At 37.7% G+C, this 21,081-nt stretch overlaps 1 protein-coding gene across 1 annotated transcript; it reads right to left on the minus strand.

Moving 5' to 3' along the window:
* Window positions 1-12,687: 12,687 nt before the first annotated feature.
* slc16a9b (solute carrier family 16 member 9b) lies at window positions 12,688-19,136 on the minus strand. Its single transcript, XM_053512294.1, has 6 exons — window positions 18,785-19,136; window positions 17,212-17,444; window positions 16,111-16,254; window positions 15,047-15,142; window positions 14,111-14,950; window positions 12,688-13,931 (listed from the first exon to the last, which is right to left on the minus strand). The coding sequence occupies exons 2-6, from the start codon at window positions 17,414-17,416 to the stop codon at window positions 13,747-13,749; spliced, it is 1,470 nt and encodes a 489-aa protein (XP_053368269.1). The 5' UTR covers window positions 17,417-17,444; window positions 18,785-19,136; the 3' UTR covers window positions 12,688-13,746.
* Window positions 19,137-21,081: the final 1,945 nt, after the last annotated feature.

Below are 21,081 nucleotides of genomic sequence, written 5' to 3' on the forward strand. Positions count from 1 at the left end.
ATAAGAAATCAGAAAGGGGGCAAATAGTTTTTCACACCACTGTATATAATGTGGTGTTTGTCTAACATCCATTTTGCATAATCTCATCCTATTTCACAGAGGGCATTGTGGTGTTAAGCAATGGAGTGTAAACATCTTTTTCTTGGCTTCAACATTCTCCAAAACACATTTAAACCACTCTTCTTTTACTTAACTGAATCCTTACTTATTATGTTACAGAAAAAAGCAACACAATTGGCTTGTGTAAACATTGAATTTAGCTTGAAAATCTGCTCTGTGGCGTGCTTGCTCAAAACATTGGAGTTTAAAGCTTCTAAAATAAGTTTATATAGCAGTTTTCTACAGAAACACTTTTTATAAATAACATGCTGGTTTAGGGAATAATAATTTCTCAAAAAGTCCGAAATTGGGGTTTAGTGCATTTTGCTGTTAAACTGTAAACACGCAGTACCAGGATGATCAACATGCTGTTAAAACAAATCTATGACAAAGTTTTGAGAAAGTATGAATTCTGTCCAGGCTGTCTAGAATAGAGGCAACTTTAAGGCACTGGCTGGATAGATCCACTGCTCATATGAGAAGAAGCAAGAAAACCATGCTTTTTTGGGGGGGTTCCCAATTTTACTAAATATACGTTGAATGTACTTTCTTTTTTTCTTGCCAGAATGGTAAACACTAACACTGCTTAATATCCTGAGAATACCATCCAAACATAAAGCACTATGTTGGTAGAGTCTTGTTGTCTTGTCATTAATATGAATGGGAAACTGTTAAGACTTTACAGTTAGACAAAAATATAAGTCATTCCAGATTTAGAAGAATACCTATTCCACTCATAAATCGATATGGGACTGGGATTTGGCTAATCCTAAGGATAACCCAGTCAATGCCCAGACCTCAATGTAATTGAGAATTTGTGGTAGGAAATAATAATTGCTGCCTTAGTCCAGCCTGACAAAAGCAACAGTGCCAAGAAGAATGCGAGATCCAGATGTGCACAGCTGAAATATCCCATAAGACTTTCAGCTGTAATAGTAGTCGAAAGAAGTTCTACCAAGTGACAATCTATATAAAGGGCAATTACAACCAGCTGTTTTGTTGACTTAGCCTTTGACACCACACTCAAGCACACTTCCTGTGACAGTGTTCGATAAAAAAGGGGTTTGAAGTCAACAGTAGGTACAGTGGAGATGCATGTATTCATCATTTATTCATGTTGAGTCACTTATGTTAGTTGCAGTTCATTTTTAAGTGACCGACAAATAAAAAAGGATTTATACATGTACGTGTTTATAATGTCACAGCTGGAGTTTGGACTAACAACTAGTGTAGCTGCATGCAAAAAAAATCCCAAATCTAAAAAGCCAGACCTTCCTGCCATGCCTTTGACACCACATGTAACACTTTTAATGATGGTAGAACATGTAAAAAAAAGTTTTTTAAAAAATGGTTATAAAAAAAATGCTAGAAGTATATGCACTATGTATAAGAAGAAACTCTAAACAAATCAGTGCCTTCATCAAACCACATTCAAATCATTAATTAGAAAAAATCCACATAAATTTTTGTTAATTTGATTTTGTGTGTGTGTGATCACAATCACCAAATGACATCAAAGGCAAACCAGGACTTTAATAAAAGTTTATTTATATAGCACTATTAATTATGGTCATTATCATAATGCAGTTTTACAAAATGAAAAGAAAATTTAGGAAAATTAGTTTGAAAAGTGTAAGGAAATATGTAAATCAATATGGAAATATGCAATTTGACTTTAATGACAGCTCAATAAAGTCATGATTCTGATTGACGTTCACAGAGGACTTTAAGCACAGTACAGCGATAAGACTCTTAATGGCAGTTTTAAAGATTGCTGTACGTTCCTGAATGATGATCCCAGCCGAGGTGGCTCTCAGAGAAATAAAGAAATAAAGGCATTTTTTTACTCTCATAACTGTGCTCTATTACTCTGGTTTGACAATATAGTCATTTGTCTTGTGACACTCATTGAAAGCTTGATGTTATATTTCGTCTGCAGTATCGTGTTAATTATGTGCATGAGATTATGTGGGAATTTCATTGTCATCTTCAGCTGCATTTTACTTGTCCAGGTTTTTGTGATGAATAAGCACAGGTGTTAAACCACCAGTGAAAGGACTGCCAAGCTGCCATTTGGCAATCCTGTTCTGTTTGATGTGAGCTGTGTTTATAAAAGAGTCATATGGATGTAAGAGAGAGAGAGAGGAACAGCCTGAGTCATTACAGCAAAGCGGATCTTGAAGCTTTCATGGCCTGACTCATTTCCACGCATGGACACTGGCCGAGATTACACACTGGAGATGTCCAATTATGGGTCTGATCTCCATTTCAAACGGGAAGACCAAAGCAAATCACTGTAATAAAGTTCAAGCCATCCCCCCCGACTTCCTCTTACAGACCTGGGTGCTTCAAAAAACTAATGCTTTGAAATGTCAAGTTCCTGGCCTTGCCAACAGCAAGTCCAATGGTATACATGACTTAGCAGAAAAGATTGAAACTGAAAAAGTAACAGACATCTGTGGCTAAAAGTCTTGACAGAAGGGCGTTCTTGCTGGGAGAGATGGCATTTCAATCACAGTGACACTAGCCAACCTTGCTATTCCCAACCTACAACCAGTCATTGGCTGTAAATTCTTTACCAATTTTGGAAATTAGAGCATGACTGCTCACTCACAGTGTAATCAGTGTCCCTTTTTACAGTAGCTGTAGCAGCACTGGGATTAGATCAGTTTATATGCAAGACACGCTACTTAAACAATTTTATAACAGTACATACTGTTTTGGTGTTTTGAGGAAATCATCTATAACGTTGAAGTTATAACCATTTTCAGATGGTTACTATGTTCTTGTTTCTGTACTGCAATTTTAGTCCAAAATGTTGTCACTATAGTACAACTAAACCAATAACCAATGGTCTTTTAGTCTGGTTCAGTATGCTGGCTGTTTAGAGTGCTGTTTCCAAGCAGATTAATAGAAAGTTGAATGGAAGGAAAAATGTGGTAGGAAAAGGTACACAAGAAGCAGGGCTTGACAGCAGCCTTGAGAGGATTGTGAAACAAAGCCCATTAAAGAATCAGGGGAGATTCACAAGGACTGGACTGCAGCTGGAGTCAGTGCATCAAGAGCCACCATGCACAAACATATCCAGGACATGGGCTACAACTGTTAGATTCCCTCTTTCAAGCCACTCTTGAAACAGAGACAATGTCTGAGGCGTCTTACCTGATCTAAGGACAAAAAGGACTGGACTGCTTCTCAGTGGGTCAAAGTCCTCTTTTTAGATAAAAATAAATTTTGCATTTCATTTGGAGTCTGGAGGAAAAGAGGAAAATGTATCCAAGTTTCTTGAGGTCCAGTGAGCCTTAAAAGACCGCTAGGGTGACATTTGGAAATCCTGTGCTGTTTGATGTGAGCTTGTTTATAAAAGAGTCAATGCAGTCAGTGGTGGTTTGGGGAGCCATGTCAACTTGGTCCATTGTGTTTTATCAGGTCCAAGGTCAGCACAGCCATCTACCAGGAGGTTTTAGAGCACTTCATGCTTCTCTCTGCTGACCAGCTTTATGGACATGCTGATTTTATTTTCCAGCAGGACTTGGCACCTGCCCACACTGCCAAAAGTACTAATACCTGGTTTAAGGACAATGGTATTCCTGTGCTTAATTGGCCAGCAAACTCACCCATCCTAAGCCCCATGGAGAATCTGTAGGGTATTGTGAAGAGGAAGATGCGAGACACCAGAACCAACAACGAAGAAGAGCTGAAGGCCGCTATCAAAGCAACTATAACACATCAGCAGCACTGCAGTTATTAGTTATACATGCTGATGGAGCCCTGACCAAATATTGAGTACTGTACATGTTCATACTTTTCAGTAGTGCAACATTTCTGTGTTAAAGTTTTTTAACTTTTTAGCTGTAAGCCATAATAATCATAAAAAAAAAGAAATATATCAGTCTGTATGTAATGAATCTATATAATATGAGCTTTACTTTTTGAATAGAAGTGTGTGTGTGTTAACTTGCACATTATTTAACTTGCATTATCCTTAACTCTCCCTGTATGGTTCCTAAAGGACCAATCTGGTTGGTGGTTTATCAGGTTTATCTATTTGTAAGTGACTGAATTAGGGAGGAAACTGATTTTCAGTTCCTCAATAAACTCAATAAAAATTTCTCAATAAACCAAGGATAGAAGTGGAACTGAAAGAGGAACTGACGTTCCAAAATAGCAGGCAAATGCGTCACCATAACTGGAGCAAGAAGGTCAGAATCATAGAATCAATACAGAAGCCGGAAGCATCTTAACAAGTAAAAGGGCAAAACACAAAAAAAGTGTGGATAAACAAAGCAGTGAGCAAAAATCTTAGAACGGGATAAATGGACAGGGGAAACACTGCCAACTGTGAGGTGGACGAGGGCAGGAAGCAGTACATTCGTCCATTTCATGGACATTTATAGATGAAGAAGATGAGGGAATATAGAGCATGATAGCCCAAAACACAGAGAATATGAACTACTACAGTAAGGTCTATGGGTTATCTGCTGGACTGAGCCAAATCAGTAACACATAATCCACAGCAGAATGGAAATGTCCATGACATTCAATCAAAGTCAGCTAGTTCTATGGTCTGACTGGTTAGCTTGTCTCTTTGATTATGGGAATATACTGTTGGTCTAATTGGCAGGACAGTTCTAAGTTCCAAGAGTTTTGAATGGCTAGATTGATTACTACAGTTTTCCGACCTGGTGGCTTTGACAACTCAGGATGTTTTCAAAAGAAGGAAATCTCACTCATCGTCTATACCACTTCATTCTCCAGGGTCGCGGGGACCTGGAGCCTATCCCAGGAGGGTAAGGGCACGAAGCAGGGTACACCTTGGACAGGGTGCCAATCCATCGCAGGGCACACACACATACATGCACTCACACACTCATTCACACACTACGGGCAATTTGGGAACGCCAATTAGCCAAACCTGCATATCTTTGGACTGTGGGAGGAAACCGGAGTACCCGGAGGAAACCCACCAAGCACAGGGAGAACATGCAAACTCCATGCATACAGAGACCGGAATCAAGCCTGGCCTGGAATCGAACCCAGGCCCTGGAGGTGCACCTAATTCAATTTAACTTTTAAAAAAATAATGTTACATATATACTACATGTTACATTTATAAATATACTCATGATGAGCAATCCAGAGGCATCTGTTAGCAGGCAAAGTGCAGTGCAATTATAAATGATTTCTCTTCTAGCACTGTTTGCTATTTGTGTGCTTTTGTGTTAACAGGAACTTCAGCGGGAGTATCACCCTAGTCAGCAGAAAGGTAGGATACTGATACTAGTAAATTATCCAGAGTTGTCTATGGTGAAGGCTGATATATTTATTCTATTAATTTGCTCAACTGGATTATTGATTTCTTAATGCTAAAACAAGTGGCTATTATGTGCTGCATTATATGCTTGGATATTGATGCTATGATTTTGCGGTCTTACTTTACTTCGAAAGCAGATGACATGGAAAATATCTTAAGTTGCAATCAGTAGTTTACATAATGTACACTGATGATGAATATGAAGATTATTGGACTTTAAAATGATTTTTCTGTCATTTCTGTTGCAGAGTAATTTGTGCAATGTACATTTCTTTAATAAAAGAAAACCCCATGGTTTAATTTATTTTGGGTTTTCTCATATCAACACAGGGTCAAAAATACATCAATCAGCCATAACATTAAAACACAAAACATATTTTGTATGTTCCCCTTCTGCCACCACAGCTCTCCACAAGAGCCTTTACTACTTTTAAACTTGTTTCTCGAGCACATTCCATGGATGCTCAAACAGATTATAATCTGGGGAATTTGCAAGCCGAACAACAGCCTTGAACTCTTTGCCTGCTGAGCCCCACACAAAGCAGGCTGTGATGCACTGAGTGTTCTAATGATATTCGATTGTGGCCGGCATTAACTTTTTTCAGCAATTTGTGCTATATTTACCTTTTCTGTGAGGATCGGACCAGACAGACTTGGGTGCCTATGATTCTGTCACCAGCTTACTGGTATATGTATAATTGAAAATTATTCAATTCACCTGGTGGTGGTGTTGGTGTTATAGATGATTGATTGGTGTATGTGTGTGTGTATATATATATATATATATACGTGGTGTGTATGTATGTATGTATGTATATATATATATATATATATATATATATATATATATATATATATAGATATATATATATATATATAAGCATACCTAATAGTTTGCTAACTAACCCATAGGAAGTTTAAGTTTTTCCATTCAATTTGTTTCAATTTTCAATTGTCTAGATGACTGTTCGAGGGAATGCTTCTAAAGTGGCCCTTCATCTACATTATTCAATCCACTTAGCGCCACTGGCAGCAAAATAGCCCCAAAGTGTTATGCCGCCACCACCATGCTAAATAGTTAATAGTGTTATTGGGGTTGAATGCCTCCAAATATATTCTCCAAATATATCCTAATCACAACTTTTCTCTAGAAGGCTTTTTCCTTTGTGCTTGTGGTGAACTGAAAACTTTAGTTGAAAAAGAAGGGGTCATATTTGGAGCAGGACCTTCTTTCTTGGATTGCAGCCTTTCAGTTCGACACATGATTGGCTGTAGATGGTGACAATGGTGTACTTGCAGCTTTCTGTTCATGACAAGCCTGTTGTGCCTTGGTGGTCCTTGTTCCTGACCATCTGAACCAGCATGACTTTGCAATTTATTCATTTTAATTTCTTTGCTGCTGTTGTTAGTTGATATATTGACATACAATAATCTAATAATAACACAATAACAATGAGGAGTAAGTAAGCTTGATTTATTGTATCCAATGTAATTCAGAATTGGATCAGTTCCCTTCTGACTCTGGTTTCTCTCCAGGTTTCTTCCTACTTGAAATAAGCCTCGTCTAATTAGTGATCTAAATAAAAATCTACATACAGATTTCTGAAAAGCAAATTTGCCACAGTATCTTACATATATGTTAAAGTATGTTAAAAATGCTGTGAAATAAAATGGACCTAAACTAAATGATTGTGGTTTCATAAAATGCTTTTGTTTTAAATATTTATCTAATCTAAACCACAATCTCTCTCCATAAAAATATAATACAATAAACTCTATAGTTCGATTATAGAGAAATTATCTCTATAGTAGAGATTATTATCTGATCTCAATTCCTTGTACCAAACTGTTTTATCATTTTGTTGTATTAATTCAGCTGCATTTATATGTTAAATACCTACTGTAATTTTAAGTGTCGTTTGTATATCTGCAGTGAACCCTTTTTGCTGAGCAGGGCTCTACACATGAATGTATGACATTAAAAAAGGTATGTCTCTAGAATTATTGGCCCCCTTTTTTAAAAAGAGAAGAAAAAAAGAGCAAACCCACGCACATAAAAAATTAAATAAATAGCACATACTATCTAATGCATGCTGAGGTGTTGGTACAACAGGATCCAATCTTGGATTAGAAAGACTTCCTGATACTAAATTATTTAAGTAAATTAACCCCTCAAGACTAAATTTAAAGGACCCTTGGTTAGCAGGATGCACAAGGATTACTCTAAAACATTAGCAAGGGAAAACAGAAAAATGAATAAGCTAAAGTTTGTACATATAATAAAAAAATTAAAATGAACAAATTTCATAAACAATCTGTAGCTGATTTTATTATTAACATTTTAATTAAGGAAAAACGACAGCCAAGGATTGATGTTAAAACCCTTATATCTAGTTCTCTTTGCTCATGTGCTGCTTATTGCACGGGGTCTTTTCAGTGCAATTGTTTAAGTTAACAGTGCTGGGTCAAGATCACTTTAGGACGGCATGTTCATCTAATTTCAGCTGCTAAGACTTAGCCCTCAATTTGTGTTTGGTTGTGTGCATGAGCGGAGTGGAAGGCTACCAGTTCAGGCCTCGCTGTGCTATTTATACCCTGATCAAACACTGCAATCTAAACGGCACGTCAGAAGAGAAGAGAACTACGTCTCCTGCCTTTGCCTGTTACCATGGTCACCCAAGTGGCCATCGATTTCTTTACAGTAATGCTATCTCACACATGTGTACGATGCAGACAAAAGACTTGTTTGGATTGTCGTGCTATTTATTTAAAAAAAATCATCACAATCAGTTTACTTCGACATGATGTTGAGCTATGCTCAAAATCCATCAGCATTGACCATATAGTGGAAATAAATTGGATATACTGTACAGTAAAAATCATTTTAATGGAACAACTTGGTAAAGTTAAATAGTGCCCTCTAGTGTTACGAGTAGGTTGCACCATGTTTTTACCTTACATCTATTCAGTCCTGCTTATCCAACTTTTTATTAGACAACCGCATCTTAAGTAGCCCCAGGAAATAGGTATATAACATATTTAAAATTCCTTCATGAAGTTGCAGATTTAATCTCAGATAGTTATTTGTTTAGATAAAGTATTAAGTCCCGGAGTCTTTACTATATAACATATATTATGATTCCAGCCACACTACTATTGTCAAATGTGCTTTCACATTTTACATACCTTTTGCATAGTCCTTTATCAATAAGCCCCCAGAGTAATCAACTTTGATTGGATTACCATCTGATCCCACAAAAATCGTGATGAGGCGACTGAATGCTTAGTCAGCATTGGGCTTTAGTCTAGATTGTGTAGCTTCACTTAAAAATAATTAGAAAAATATCACCCTGGGGATAACGATCTCACAGACACCTTATACAGAAGCAAAATGGCGTCAAACTAAATTATTGGTATTTCAAATAGGATGGAAGAAGAGCATCCTGACCTAGAAAAGCTCTTAGTTTTGCCAAATCAACGTATCACTCCACCCTTATAGAAAAAAAAATGTATCTTAGATTCTGGTTTAATACTGTAGCAAATCAACCAGGAATAAGACCAACACATAACCCACAGTATACATTACATAACCCACAAGACATAACACAAAACACCTACCACACAGTATGATGCAGATCAATCCCTGCTATCTCTTTCCACCCAAATAAGGATGGGTTCCCTGTTAAGTCTGGTTCCTCTTAAGGTTTCTTTCCATCACCATCTCATGGAGTTTTTCATTGCCACTGTCGCCGTCGTCCTTGGCTTGTTCACTAGGGACAATCTTATTTTAATTCATACACATTCACATTTTATACAAACTTCCATAATTCCTTCGATTGTGTTAAGCTGCTTTGCGACAATGTCAATTGTTAAAAGCTCTATACAAATAAATTAAATTGAATAACCATGCACAGAATGGTAAATTTGAAAAGCTCAGTTAAAGTGCTCAGACTTTAAGGCTAGACAATGTATATTGCTAATCCTGTAAACAGCAATATATATATATATATATATATACCTATGTCAAATGATCAAATAGGATATCCTCTTCACTTCAGAAGATTATTAATTTGAAGTCTACAGCAAATCATTAATTTCATTAATCTATTATCAATTAATTAATCTTGAAATCAACTTGTTTACTAGATCCCTTACCTACTGTACATTATCAAGCGCGGATAAAAAAACCTGACCTTGATCCCTTTTAACTGTCCAACTACAGGCCTTCTCATTTATCTCGAAGATCCTAGAAAAAGGTTGGTCACTGCTCCAGAAGAATAACATTTGTAGATAACAGTAAGGATTTAAGCCCTCAATACAGCACAAAAACACTGCTGGTTAAAGTGTTGTGTTGTTTTACCCAAGTTCAGCTATTTTCATTGATAGATTAGAATTGTTGGAGTGAAGTGTATGGCCCCCTCTTGACTCAGGTCTTATTTGACTAATTGTTATCAGTTTGATGTAAATGGTAAACTTTCGACACATAATAAGGTAAAGGTTGGTGTCCCACATGGTTTTGTTTTAGGGCCATTGTTTTTTTTCCCCTTCATGAATGGCAAGCTAATTTACTCATTAACATGCTAGTAGTTTTTATTGTTATGCTAACGCTAAACGATTTCAGCAAAGCCAGGTGAGAGACACCAGCTTAATAAAACTGATGAATGTGTAAAGGATCTTAAACACTGTATGCTACTTAATTCTGACAAAACAAAAGTACTTCTACTGGTACCACATGCATGTAGGAATAAGCTTTCTGGTTATGTGGAAATCCTGTTTAGTCTTTTAGTGCGCAATGTGGATGGTATTTCAAGGACATAGTGTTTAGAATTTCTATGCTGTAAATCCTTTTTTTATTGGTCTTAGGAACTTTTCTAATTTAAGATTCTGTTTTTCATAAGCTGTAAGCCATGTTTATTCAAATAAATGAAATAAAAGACAAGAAAAAATAAAGGAAGTAAAAAAATGCTTTAAATATTTCATTTTACATAAGATCAATTTAGAATGTATAGATAAAAAAAAAAAAAAAAACTTTCTGTCCCCCAGGGGCATGACTCCAGAAAACCTTTTAGGGTGTGCTGCTGTTGTGTGTTTTTGGTCCCTGTAGGCATGTAATGCTATGTGGTGTTAATGTCATGGATGATCAGTGTGTGTGTGTCTTGTCTTGGTAACAATTTGTCCAGTTTTATAAGGACATTACCTGCTTAGTTTTACTGAAAATCCTGCAGAACCAGCCACAGTGGTTAACAGTTTTTTTTTCTCTCTAGTCTTTTGTGTAATATGTTGTTTTTTTGCCTACAGATATTTTTCTGTATTTGTTTATTTATTTTTTTTGTGCTGGAATACAGCTTTTTTTTTATTTTCCTGAATTAATTATGAAGTCATAAAATAAACTTGTATAACAAAGTTTAAACAAAAATAATAATAATAATAATAACAGGTTGCCTAAGACAGTACACCGGAGCCATGATCGGACTGCCTGCGTCATGTCGGGAATGTTGGCCTCCAAGAAACTCCTTTAATGGCCCAAATCTGTGGAAATGGAGAGGACAGGACTGTACCGGAATTCTGTCAATAACTCCCAGCTAAGTTCATGTAAAGTGCAATTGTGTAAGTGAGTGATTGTGTGTACAGTTCCCACAGACTGGTTTTATCTTCAATATGACACTTTTATACATGTTTCCATAAAATGATTAAATTGTATCAGGAAGTTGGAAAGGAACAATTGCATCCCTTTTCAATATTTACTGTAGATAGAAATATAATAATGACATCTTGATTTCTTTATGGAAAAATATTAGTAACCGAGAAAGGAAAGTGTAACCAAATGAAAGTACAAGACACACCCGGGGCAAAGGGCCTTGAAAAATATTTTAAGAGTTTAAGAAAGAAAGAAATATCATCTTTCTGCTCTGCTTATTTTGTTGCGGTAATTTTATGAAATAAAGGTATCTGGTAGGGGATTAAAGGTGTATGTATGTATGTGTATGTATAATATAGCCTTATATAAATCACTTGATCTTTAAAGGCAAAGCGTTTTACTCAAATGTGACTCGATGGTCTCTAAGGATTTGATTTATTTTTAAACATGTACTTGTGCAAACCAGTCTTACAATAAACTTACAGTAAATTACTTAGCTAGCTCAGCAGTTTCTTTTAACCATGAAAACCATCTTGGTTGCTTGTTAAAGGATCATTTAAATGTCTAGCAGAACATTACAGTCATTATACTCTCTCGAGGCATTTCTTTAAATTATAGTTGCTTAAAAGTGTTTGGAAAAAAAAAATCTAAAATTACATCATGCAATACAAAGAAAAAGCAGGCTAAATGAAGTGGAGTGAAGAAAAACATGCAATGAATAAAAGAAGCTCTCAGAGTGTCCACTGACACTTGAATTGCATGCAGGAGTTAAATGAAAGCCTGTCTTAAGAGTAAGCAAAAGGCAGACTGTCACCTCTTAAATCTTGCAGGTGCAATCTTTTTATGCCTATGAGTATAATTTTTATATTACCTATATTACCATTAACCAGGACAACCTAATTGGAACCAGGTACTATTTCACAACTTGATAAGATAAAAAATCCTGGAGATCATCCAGGATTAAAGTTTGAGCAGGACTATAAAAGTGGCGCAATCATCAACAGTGTCGCCTTCTGCAAGAAATTAAAACAGAACTGCTCGACAGTGCGATAGATAAGGACTAAAACCCAAGGCATGCTTACATAGGAAAATAATCAACAAAGTGGTTGACACATGGATTTCCTACACTATTGCAATTTACCAGTGATTGCATCATTTTAAATGACATCATAGTTAAAAAAAATGTTTATTTTTGCAATGTAATAGAAACAAACTGATTCCTATTACTGTAATACTTATCGTATATCGAATATAACCATATATCTATATGCGTATCCAATATACAAGCCTACTTTTTTCCTTTACTTGCAGTTAATAATAAAGCACAATACAAAGAAAAAGCAAGGATGTCCCTCTTGTCTTGTCCCTCTGTCCTGATTGCTGATGTGAGAAAATCCTTGCACAAATGTTAAATAAACATGTCCTTACATAAAGTTTAGCATATTCATGATTGTATTGTATTTTTTTTGTTAATCATTGCATTTTGCCATTCATGAAATTTACCCATTATGAGGAAGTTCGCACTATAGAAATGATAATATATTTAAAAGAGCACATTAAAATAAAACGTGTGATTTGCCTTGCAGCCTACACTGAATGAAAATGACATTAAATTAATGCTGACAACTGCTTTATCAAGCTTAGTTTATTTCTATTTTGTAAAAATCATACAAGGTTAAAAAAAAAAAACATACAAGAATAAATATCACAAGTGACACTGTGTACTTCAAGACAGTAAAAGGGTCTTTCATACCTTTTTATGACCCTACAAACAAAGAAAATTTGTCATTTTTTTATTACACAATATCACACAGTAGCAGTTCAAGTACAAGAACTCGTCATCTAAAAATTAAACAAAATCAACACTGTGCAATCTACTTCAGTGCATGTACTGTAAAAATACAACAGTCTAGCAGTCTAGAAGTTTAAGAGTATACAAATCGAAACAGACCAATAAAACAAGTACATATTGCTTAAAATGAATAGAAATCCCGAATGACAGCATAGCTGTGTCATCCGACAAACATAGACACTTGGTTTTTGAATCAGACTTGTCACCTTTTCGTGGTATCAAAGGCCAACACTGTGGAAAAGTGACTTCGGCAGCACAAAGACAGAATGGGTTTAAAATTTGTGGTGTGCGATTGTCAATTTAACCCTTTGTCTGAGGCAGGGAAAATCAAATAGCTTTGGTACAAAATTAACAACAGCAACGATAACAACGAAATAAACAGTTCCTTATTAAAGGGATCAGAATGTGATATAGTGTTGCATCTTGGTAAAAAAGTAAGGAATTAAAAAACAAAACGTCTGACATTTGCATCATGTCTTGAACGAGTGTCATGGCAATAAAGATTTGTTACTACAAAACTACAGTGAATGAAACACAATGCATGAACATGCATTCCAAGAAAAACAGACAGCATCACCTAATTTAGAAAAATTGCCACCATACCCTGGAGCCTCTTAAAACAAGGCTAAGAAATGACTGACTGAGGCCAGGACAAGTTTGAGTCCAACAGTTTAACATGGTGTTGTCAATACACCAACTGAATTAATCCTCAAATTACAAGAATTTTACTCAAACCAATGAACAAATAAGGCATAATGAATTATGGAAAAGTATATTAACCAAAAACATCTCCAACCAGGCTTAAGCAGGCAAATCAGAAGCAGGGAAAAGACTGTCTGTCCTTTAGGCTACAGCAGCCACGCTGTCACAGTTATGAGTGCACTCTTCTTCAGGTTTGGCAGATGATTCATTGGTTTTGTCCCAGCAGGACAAGGCAGAAAGTAGAAGCTGCACTCCACCCAGCAGTACACAACTCCCACTGAAGTAGAAGGCCAGGTCATACGACTGCATCCAATCATAGAACCAGCCTGCAAGTGACGACAAGAACTCGTTAGCACACAGGATACATTTTATCCTCGTTAGCACACAGAATCATTTCTCCAGCATGTTACTTATAAGAGAAGGCCATAAAGCGAGAAAGTTTTAAAAGTAAGCTATAAAATCCTGTAGAGGTGTACGTGCTGGAGTAAAAATTACTATTGCTTACCTACAATTGGAGGTCCGAGCATGATCCCAAAGCCACTGAAGAACATCAAGATCCCGTAGGCCTCGGTGAGCCGATCTATGCCCACCACCTTAGTGGTCATGTAGGGTGTGATGGACCAGTTCCCTGATAAGAAACCTAGCACTGCTGAGATCACCTGGAGCCCTATGTAGCTTTTAGTGAACGGGATCAGCAGAAGTGCTAAACCGCTGCCTACCAGTGTGACGCCGTAGAGCCATATGCTATTCATCCAGTGGATGTCCATTGCCATTCCCAGCAGTAGCTTCCCAACTCCCCCTGCGATAGCAAATATTGAGACGAGAGGGACAACGCTGATGCCCTCAATCAACCCCTCAGTTTGGGCTACATCCTCCAGGAAGAGCATTGGAGGAAATCCACCCACAGTGTAGAGGAACAGAGCTGAGCACATGGCTACAAACACCCGGTCCCTCATTTGTTCAGCGATGGAGTGCAAGTACTCAACGTAAGCCTTTTGCTTCTTTTTGAACAGTTTGACCATGGCTGAGCAGATCAGCAGTTCCCTTTCCGAAGCCAAAATTTCTTTGGTCTCCACTGCTATCAGCAGATCGGTGACAGGCAGGTTCTTTTCGATGGTGCTGTCCAGGTGCAGTGGCCTTTCACAAAGCTTCTCTTCAGCCTTCTCCACCAGGGCAGCTCTCTGCTTGAGGTAGTAAGCTGGCATGTGCAGCGGCCTCATTAGTCCACCACAGGCGATGATGTTTAAAGCAAACGATCCGATCAGCAGCAGGCAGCCATCAAGACCAAAAAGCTCGACGAATTCATTCTGTGCAGTGGCATAAAGAAATCCTCCAATACTTGTACCTGAAATTCGTTGACAAAAAAATGCAGGGTATTACAACAACTACAACTGTGCTAGTGGTTATTAACACTGCACTGGACTCGTTTAATGTGTTTTACCTGTGGTAACAATGCCAAGAGCAAGGCCACGCTTCTTGTCAAAGTACTGGCATGTGATGGTTACAGTAGCAGCATACAGGAGTCCACAGCCTACTCCTGTTTAAAAGAAAGCACCAAAATGTGAATTCTGCTCTTAAAGAAAGCACATGGCTAATAGAATAATCCACAAGAAAGCTAGAGTTATCTACTTAAATATGATTATAAAAGAATGCATGCTTTCATCCTGGTCATCTGACTTTTCTAATCCTGTTCACTCATTTCCCATTCCAAAAACATTTAACAAGCATGTTTAAAATTATCTTAGCCGATGTGGCTACACCTTTGTTTGCGTGGAATTCAATTGCAAACTCATAAGCAAAAAAAATTATAATTCACAACACCATATGTTAAATTTTGGAATAAACTAAAATTTTAAAAATGTTACCATGAAGTGTAGGATCATGTTTAGTAGATTGTAACTGCACACTCATAAGCACATATATTAAAAAATGCCTTCTGTTGAATTTTGAGGTGAACCAATGATTATTTTCAAAGTCTATTTTTCTTTTTTTCAAAAAGGGTGTTTTCTATTTAAATTTCAAAGTAGCATATCTTCCTGTGGGCGGATTGCGATGAAACAAAACCTACAGGATGTTACCTCAAGCTCGACCAGATACATCTGTTAAAACCCCATTAAAAATTAGTATAGTTGTTTTTTTATGATGCGTGCACAAACACAAAAATTCCAAAAACAATCTTGATGTGTTCTATTATTCACCTTAAGTCCCACCAAATAATTTTTACACAAATATCTTCAACGTACATTTGTATTACATATATTAATATATATATAATTAGTTAATTGCTAGAAAGTGTTTTATTCAAATTTTCATTTCAGCATTGACATTTAAAAATGATATGCCTCACCATTTTAAATGTTTTAAATGTTCCTCCTAAGAGGATCACAGACACATACAGTTCAGTAATTCAACCCTAAACACTGCTGCCTTTATTAGTGCGCTGACCTAATTTCGCTACCATGAGGAGAGGGTTTTCCTCTGCACTAAAACAAACACGGGACATACCGACGACTATGCCATAGGAAAACATAAGGAAGTGGACATTAGGGGCGAAGGCGCTCAGCATTAATCCTCCAGAAATCATGACTCCGCTGAAAATGGTTACAGGCCTGGCTCCAAAGTTTACCACACACGCACTACAGATGGGACCTGCGCAAAGAGGAAGAATAGATGTCTGTTAAAAATAAACAGCACTATGGTGATAATCCATAAAGTGATTTATACTTTCTATAACCATGCATTATAGTAAAACTGAATTTTACTGTATACAGTATACAGTAAACTGAACAGGTGCACAATATGCACTTAGTGGATTTTTACAACAAGGAACAAATGGTGCTTTAAAAAACACTTGGCCCGCCAACAATGTGACGAAACACGTACTTGCCTGTTGCACTTTATTTCACATATCTAATTGCTTTTTATAAGACGGCGTGCTGACAATGCTGGCAAAAGTCAGGTCAGGGCGCGGCAGTTCACCGGAGTTGAGAGCACTAACGTCCGAGCTGGCGTTTCTCCATTTTTCCATTGCCAATATAAATGAGTGCATGGTTTTGCATGGTTTATTTAGTCTGTGGATGGGATGGATTACTGACGCATATGCTATATGCTTTCTAATTCGTTCTAAGTTGCGAAATTCTTGCAAAAAATACATGTCAGGGACCACTTTGTTACACATTTGTTATAAACAAACTCCCACTGTTAGTCTCATTATTCAAATGTGTGCCTGTAGATTAGAGCCATAAAGGTTTGTTTTTTACTCTCAAACTTTCGTTCCTTGTTGTATCTAATATTCGGTGCTAATGGTGGCCACCTGATGCCTGTATGAGTTCAATACAAGTATGTGACCTGGATTAGTGAAAAGGGATTTCCTGGTAAGTACTTAGGCTATTATATAAAAGGACGTGCTAAGTGTGTGAAGAGCCTGCATAGAGTACATGCCTATTCAGTGAAACATTTATGGCTTCAAAGAGTAACTTTGCAATGCCAGCTTTATGAACTTGGCTGTTGACTGACCTCTCTTTCTTACCGAGCTGATCATTCTGTGACAAACTTTTTGCCGCAGTTACATTTTAATGCAGCATTTATAAATGCTTTTGAACTTACTGGCAATGAGGCCGACCCCGGAGACGAGAGAACCAACCCACGCGGTCATTCCCTTGCTTTCTTGGAAAGCATCGAGCCACTCTGGATACAGCACTCCAACAGATTGGGGAGAGCCGTAGCCAAGGAGCAGGGCCATGAATGAGGCCACCACGATGACCCAACCCCAACCTCCATCCGGGGCTTTCTTGGTGCTCTGAAGACTCATTGTTAGAAGCAAAGAGACCCTGTAAAAACTGGAAAGAGAAGATGTCATAAAAATATAGAGCTTTGTCATACATGCAGTTTCATCACATAGCTTCAATAATGAGGAAGAACTCTTATTTTGGCTTTTGTAAAAATTACGGTTCCTGTTTCAGCTTGAACAATATGCATGGCCTAGCTAAAAAGATACCCAAGCATCATTAAATAATAATAGTGCACGTACATCAATCAGCTATAAAATTATGACCACCTGCCTATTACTGAGTAGGGCCTCCCTTTTACCACTATAACATTGATGACCTGTGTGTCCTGATACCTTTCTGTGGGTCCCACACTGTAGCTCTTCTATTGGATCAGTCTACACGGGCCAGCCTTTTTCCCCATGTGCATCAATGAGGGTTGGCCACCCATGAGCCTGTCGCCAGTTCATCAGTTTTCCTTCCTTGGATCGCGTTTGGTATGTCCTGACCACTGCATCCTGGGAACATCCCACAAGACCCGCAGTTTTGATTCTGGTCTGAACCGGGTTGTCTAGCCATCACAATGTGGCCTTTCTTACATAAGTTACATTTTCGATATCTTGTTACAATGGCGGCTGGAGGTGTGTGGAATGTATTAGGCATCAAGTAAAACTATTTTTCCTGAAGTCGTTGTGCTGAAAGCAGAAAAAATGAAAGTACTGTATAAGGATTTAAGTGATTCTGACACGGGCCAGATTGTGATGGCTAGAGAATTTGGTCAGAGCAAGTCGGAAAAACTTCAGGTCTTGTCTGGATGTTTGCGGGCTGCAGTGGTCAGGGCATACCAAAATTGATTCAAGTAAGGACAACTGTAAGTAAGGGTGGCCAAGGTTTACTGATACACATGGCTGGTCTGTGGAACCCGTCCAATCCAATAGAAGCTCTAGTGTAGATTAAATTAAAGAAAAGGTTAATGCTAGTTGTGATATTAAGGTGTCAGGACGCACAGCACATCACTGATATGTCATTCAAGCATTGCTTCACTAAATGAGTAAGAATTCTTGTTCTGGCTTTTACGTAAATGACAATCCCTGTTTCAGCTTGAACAACATGCATGGCCTAGCTGTAAGGATGTCCTGAGCTTTTTATAACAATAATAGTGTACTTATGTGAAATGTAGGATGTCTAGTGCACTCATGTTGTTCTCACAGATCAGCTACTACCACTTGCTTCCTTTAAACCGGATGTCTAACATGTAAACACGCCAACAGCCTCGAGTCTTTTTTTTTAAAGCGAAAGTGAGAATCGTGCTCAATAGATAGTCTGGATATTATCACCATTACTAATAATATAATTAAAAGGAAATTATTTAAAAAGTTTAACGAGTAAAAGAAAACAAAAACAAGACTCACCCAGAAATGCGCAGCGGGTCAGTGAGACGTACTGAGGCGCAGTTAAGATGCTGAACCGCCTCTCTGGACCGCTACACGACCGAACCGTGAAATCATGTCGTTTTATATATATATTTTTTGTTGTTGTTGATAAATGACAAAACAAAACTAGCCTCTTTTTTTTAAACCCCCCTGTTCAGCTCACTCACACCAGCTGGCCGGTGCGCGTGCTGAGTGCGCGCGCTTTGTGCGCGTGTGCTCAGCCAGCGTGCTCGCGCCGCTTTTGTTGCGGCGGTGCTGAAACCGGTTTGAAGCTGTTCCTGCTGGTCTGCTCACATTTCGATGCCCTGTAACTTCCCGGTCATTCGCAGCAAGAAACAAAGCGACCTCATCAGTGAGGGGGATGGGGGCGGGGGGAAACAGTCTTCCTCCCCCCCCAATGATGGATATCTCTTCTTAACAAAACTGTCAATTTTTTTTTTTTTTTTTTACATGAAACAGGACATCAAAACTTGTCGCGCATGTGCAGTAATAATAATAACAACATATTATTCTTATTATAGGCATTATTAAGTCATTATTAGCTAGCAATAGGAATTAAATTGTGCATCTGTTCTGGTCCAAACCGGTTACTGAAGACTTCGGCACCACTAACCTAACTGTCACATCCGCACGAGACGTGCCACGTCCAAACCAACGTACTAGCGCACTAAGTAGTGTACATTTTCATTGCTACGCCTTCATTGATGTGCACACGGCTATGTAGTACGCTAGTATGCGGTATGAACGGTTGCTAAGGACAGCCCTGGTCGCCAATGGCAACCAGAATACCGATCGGTGGCCAGGGGAAAGGATTAAACTACGAAACTGTTCTGAATTTAAGATTAAATCTGTTAAATAAAAATGCTGGAATAAAATAAATGAGTGGAAATCTTAAACGACTAAGCATGTAAAGTTACATAAATATAAAAAAGAACTAAGGGACACATAGAGGTTACCTTTTTCTTTCTTTCTTTCTTTCTTTCTCTTTTATTTTAAAGAGCTACACTTGGTTTTACCCTGCCATTACAAAGTCCCGGTTTGATTTGAACAGCCCTCTCATTCTATAGTAAGCAATATGAACAAAAGTATTTGGCCAAAGCTGCCATAACATTGTATCCAAATATGAAGCATGTCCCACTTTTGCAGCAATAACAGCTTCCACTCTCCACAGGAGGCTGTCCACAAGATTTTGGAGTGTTTTTGTGGAAATGTTCATCCATTCTGTGGAGTATTCATGAGGTCGGGCACTGATGTTGGATGAGAAGCTTGGCTCACAATCTCCATTCCAATTCGTCCTAAAGGTGCTTGATGGGTTTGAGGTCAGGGCTCTGTGTGGGCCAGTCAAGTTCTTCCATACCAAACTTATTAATCCATGTCTTTATACTCCTTGTGTTGTACACTGGGGCACAGTCATAGAATAGAAAATGGCCTTCCTCAAACTGTTGCCACAAAGTTGGAAGCACAGCATTGTCCAAGATGTCTTGGTATGCTAAAGCCTTAGGATTGCCCTTTACTGGGAATAAAGAGCCTGATTTGATTGAAACACCTGAGTTCAATAATTAATAGGTTTGACAAATACTTTTGTCCCTAGAGTGTTTATTTACAGTATATAAGCTGTTTAAACAAAAATATTTGTAAAAGTTGTATATAGCATGTATGTATTGTTTTTATTATTATTATAAATAATATAGTTCATAATATTTGTAGGCGGCACAGTTTCGTAGTGGTTAGCACTGTTGCCTTGCACCTCCAGGGTCCGGGTTCGACTCAGGGTCTGTGTGCATAGCGTTTGCATGTTCTCCCCATACTTGGTGGGTTACCTTCCAGTACTCCGGTCTCCTCCCACAGTCCAAATCTAATGTAGATTAGGCTAACTCGCAATCCCCAATTGCTCGTAGTGTGTGTATGTTGACCAGAAGTCCTACCACGTTGTTACAAATGGGAATAAATACAATCACCATTGGCCTCCAAGTTCCCTAGTTCGATTACAGAGGTTCCTAGATGAATGGATTCAAATTCGAATTGAAATTTTATTAAATTACATGTGTTATACACATGCTACAGGTGGTTTTATGCCTTCATTCATGAAAAATTTTGGGTATTTCACACGCCCTCACCTCGGACTGCTGCGCAAATGTTTTCTCATAGTGCCGCTTTATATCACTGCTATTTATTTATATAAGCTGTTTAAACTAATATTTGTAAAAATTGTATATAGTATGTATGTATTATTATTATTATTATAAATAAAATAGTTTATAATATTTGTAGGCGGC

Source organism: Clarias gariepinus, chromosome 14 (genome assembly GCF_024256425.1).
Source record: "Clarias gariepinus isolate MV-2021 ecotype Netherlands chromosome 14, CGAR_prim_01v2, whole genome shotgun sequence".
Taxonomy (NCBI): Eukaryota; Metazoa; Chordata; class Actinopteri; order Siluriformes; family Clariidae; genus Clarias; species Clarias gariepinus.

Excerpts from the sequence above, each read along its gene's own strand:
- slc16a9b (XM_053512294.1), bottom strand. The coding sequence starts at position 17,416 with ATGAGTCTTCAGAGCACCAAGAAAGCCCCGGATGGAGGTTGGGGTTGG. Across the intron at positions 15,143-16,110 it reads TTCCTATGGCATAGTCGTCG|GAGTAGGCTGTGGACTCCTG; the intron begins GTATGTCCCGTG and ends TCTTTTAAACAG. Across the intron at positions 13,932-14,110 it reads GCTCGGACCTCCAATTGTAG|GCTGGTTCTATGATTGGATG; the intron begins GTAAGCAATAGT and ends CGTCACTTGCAG.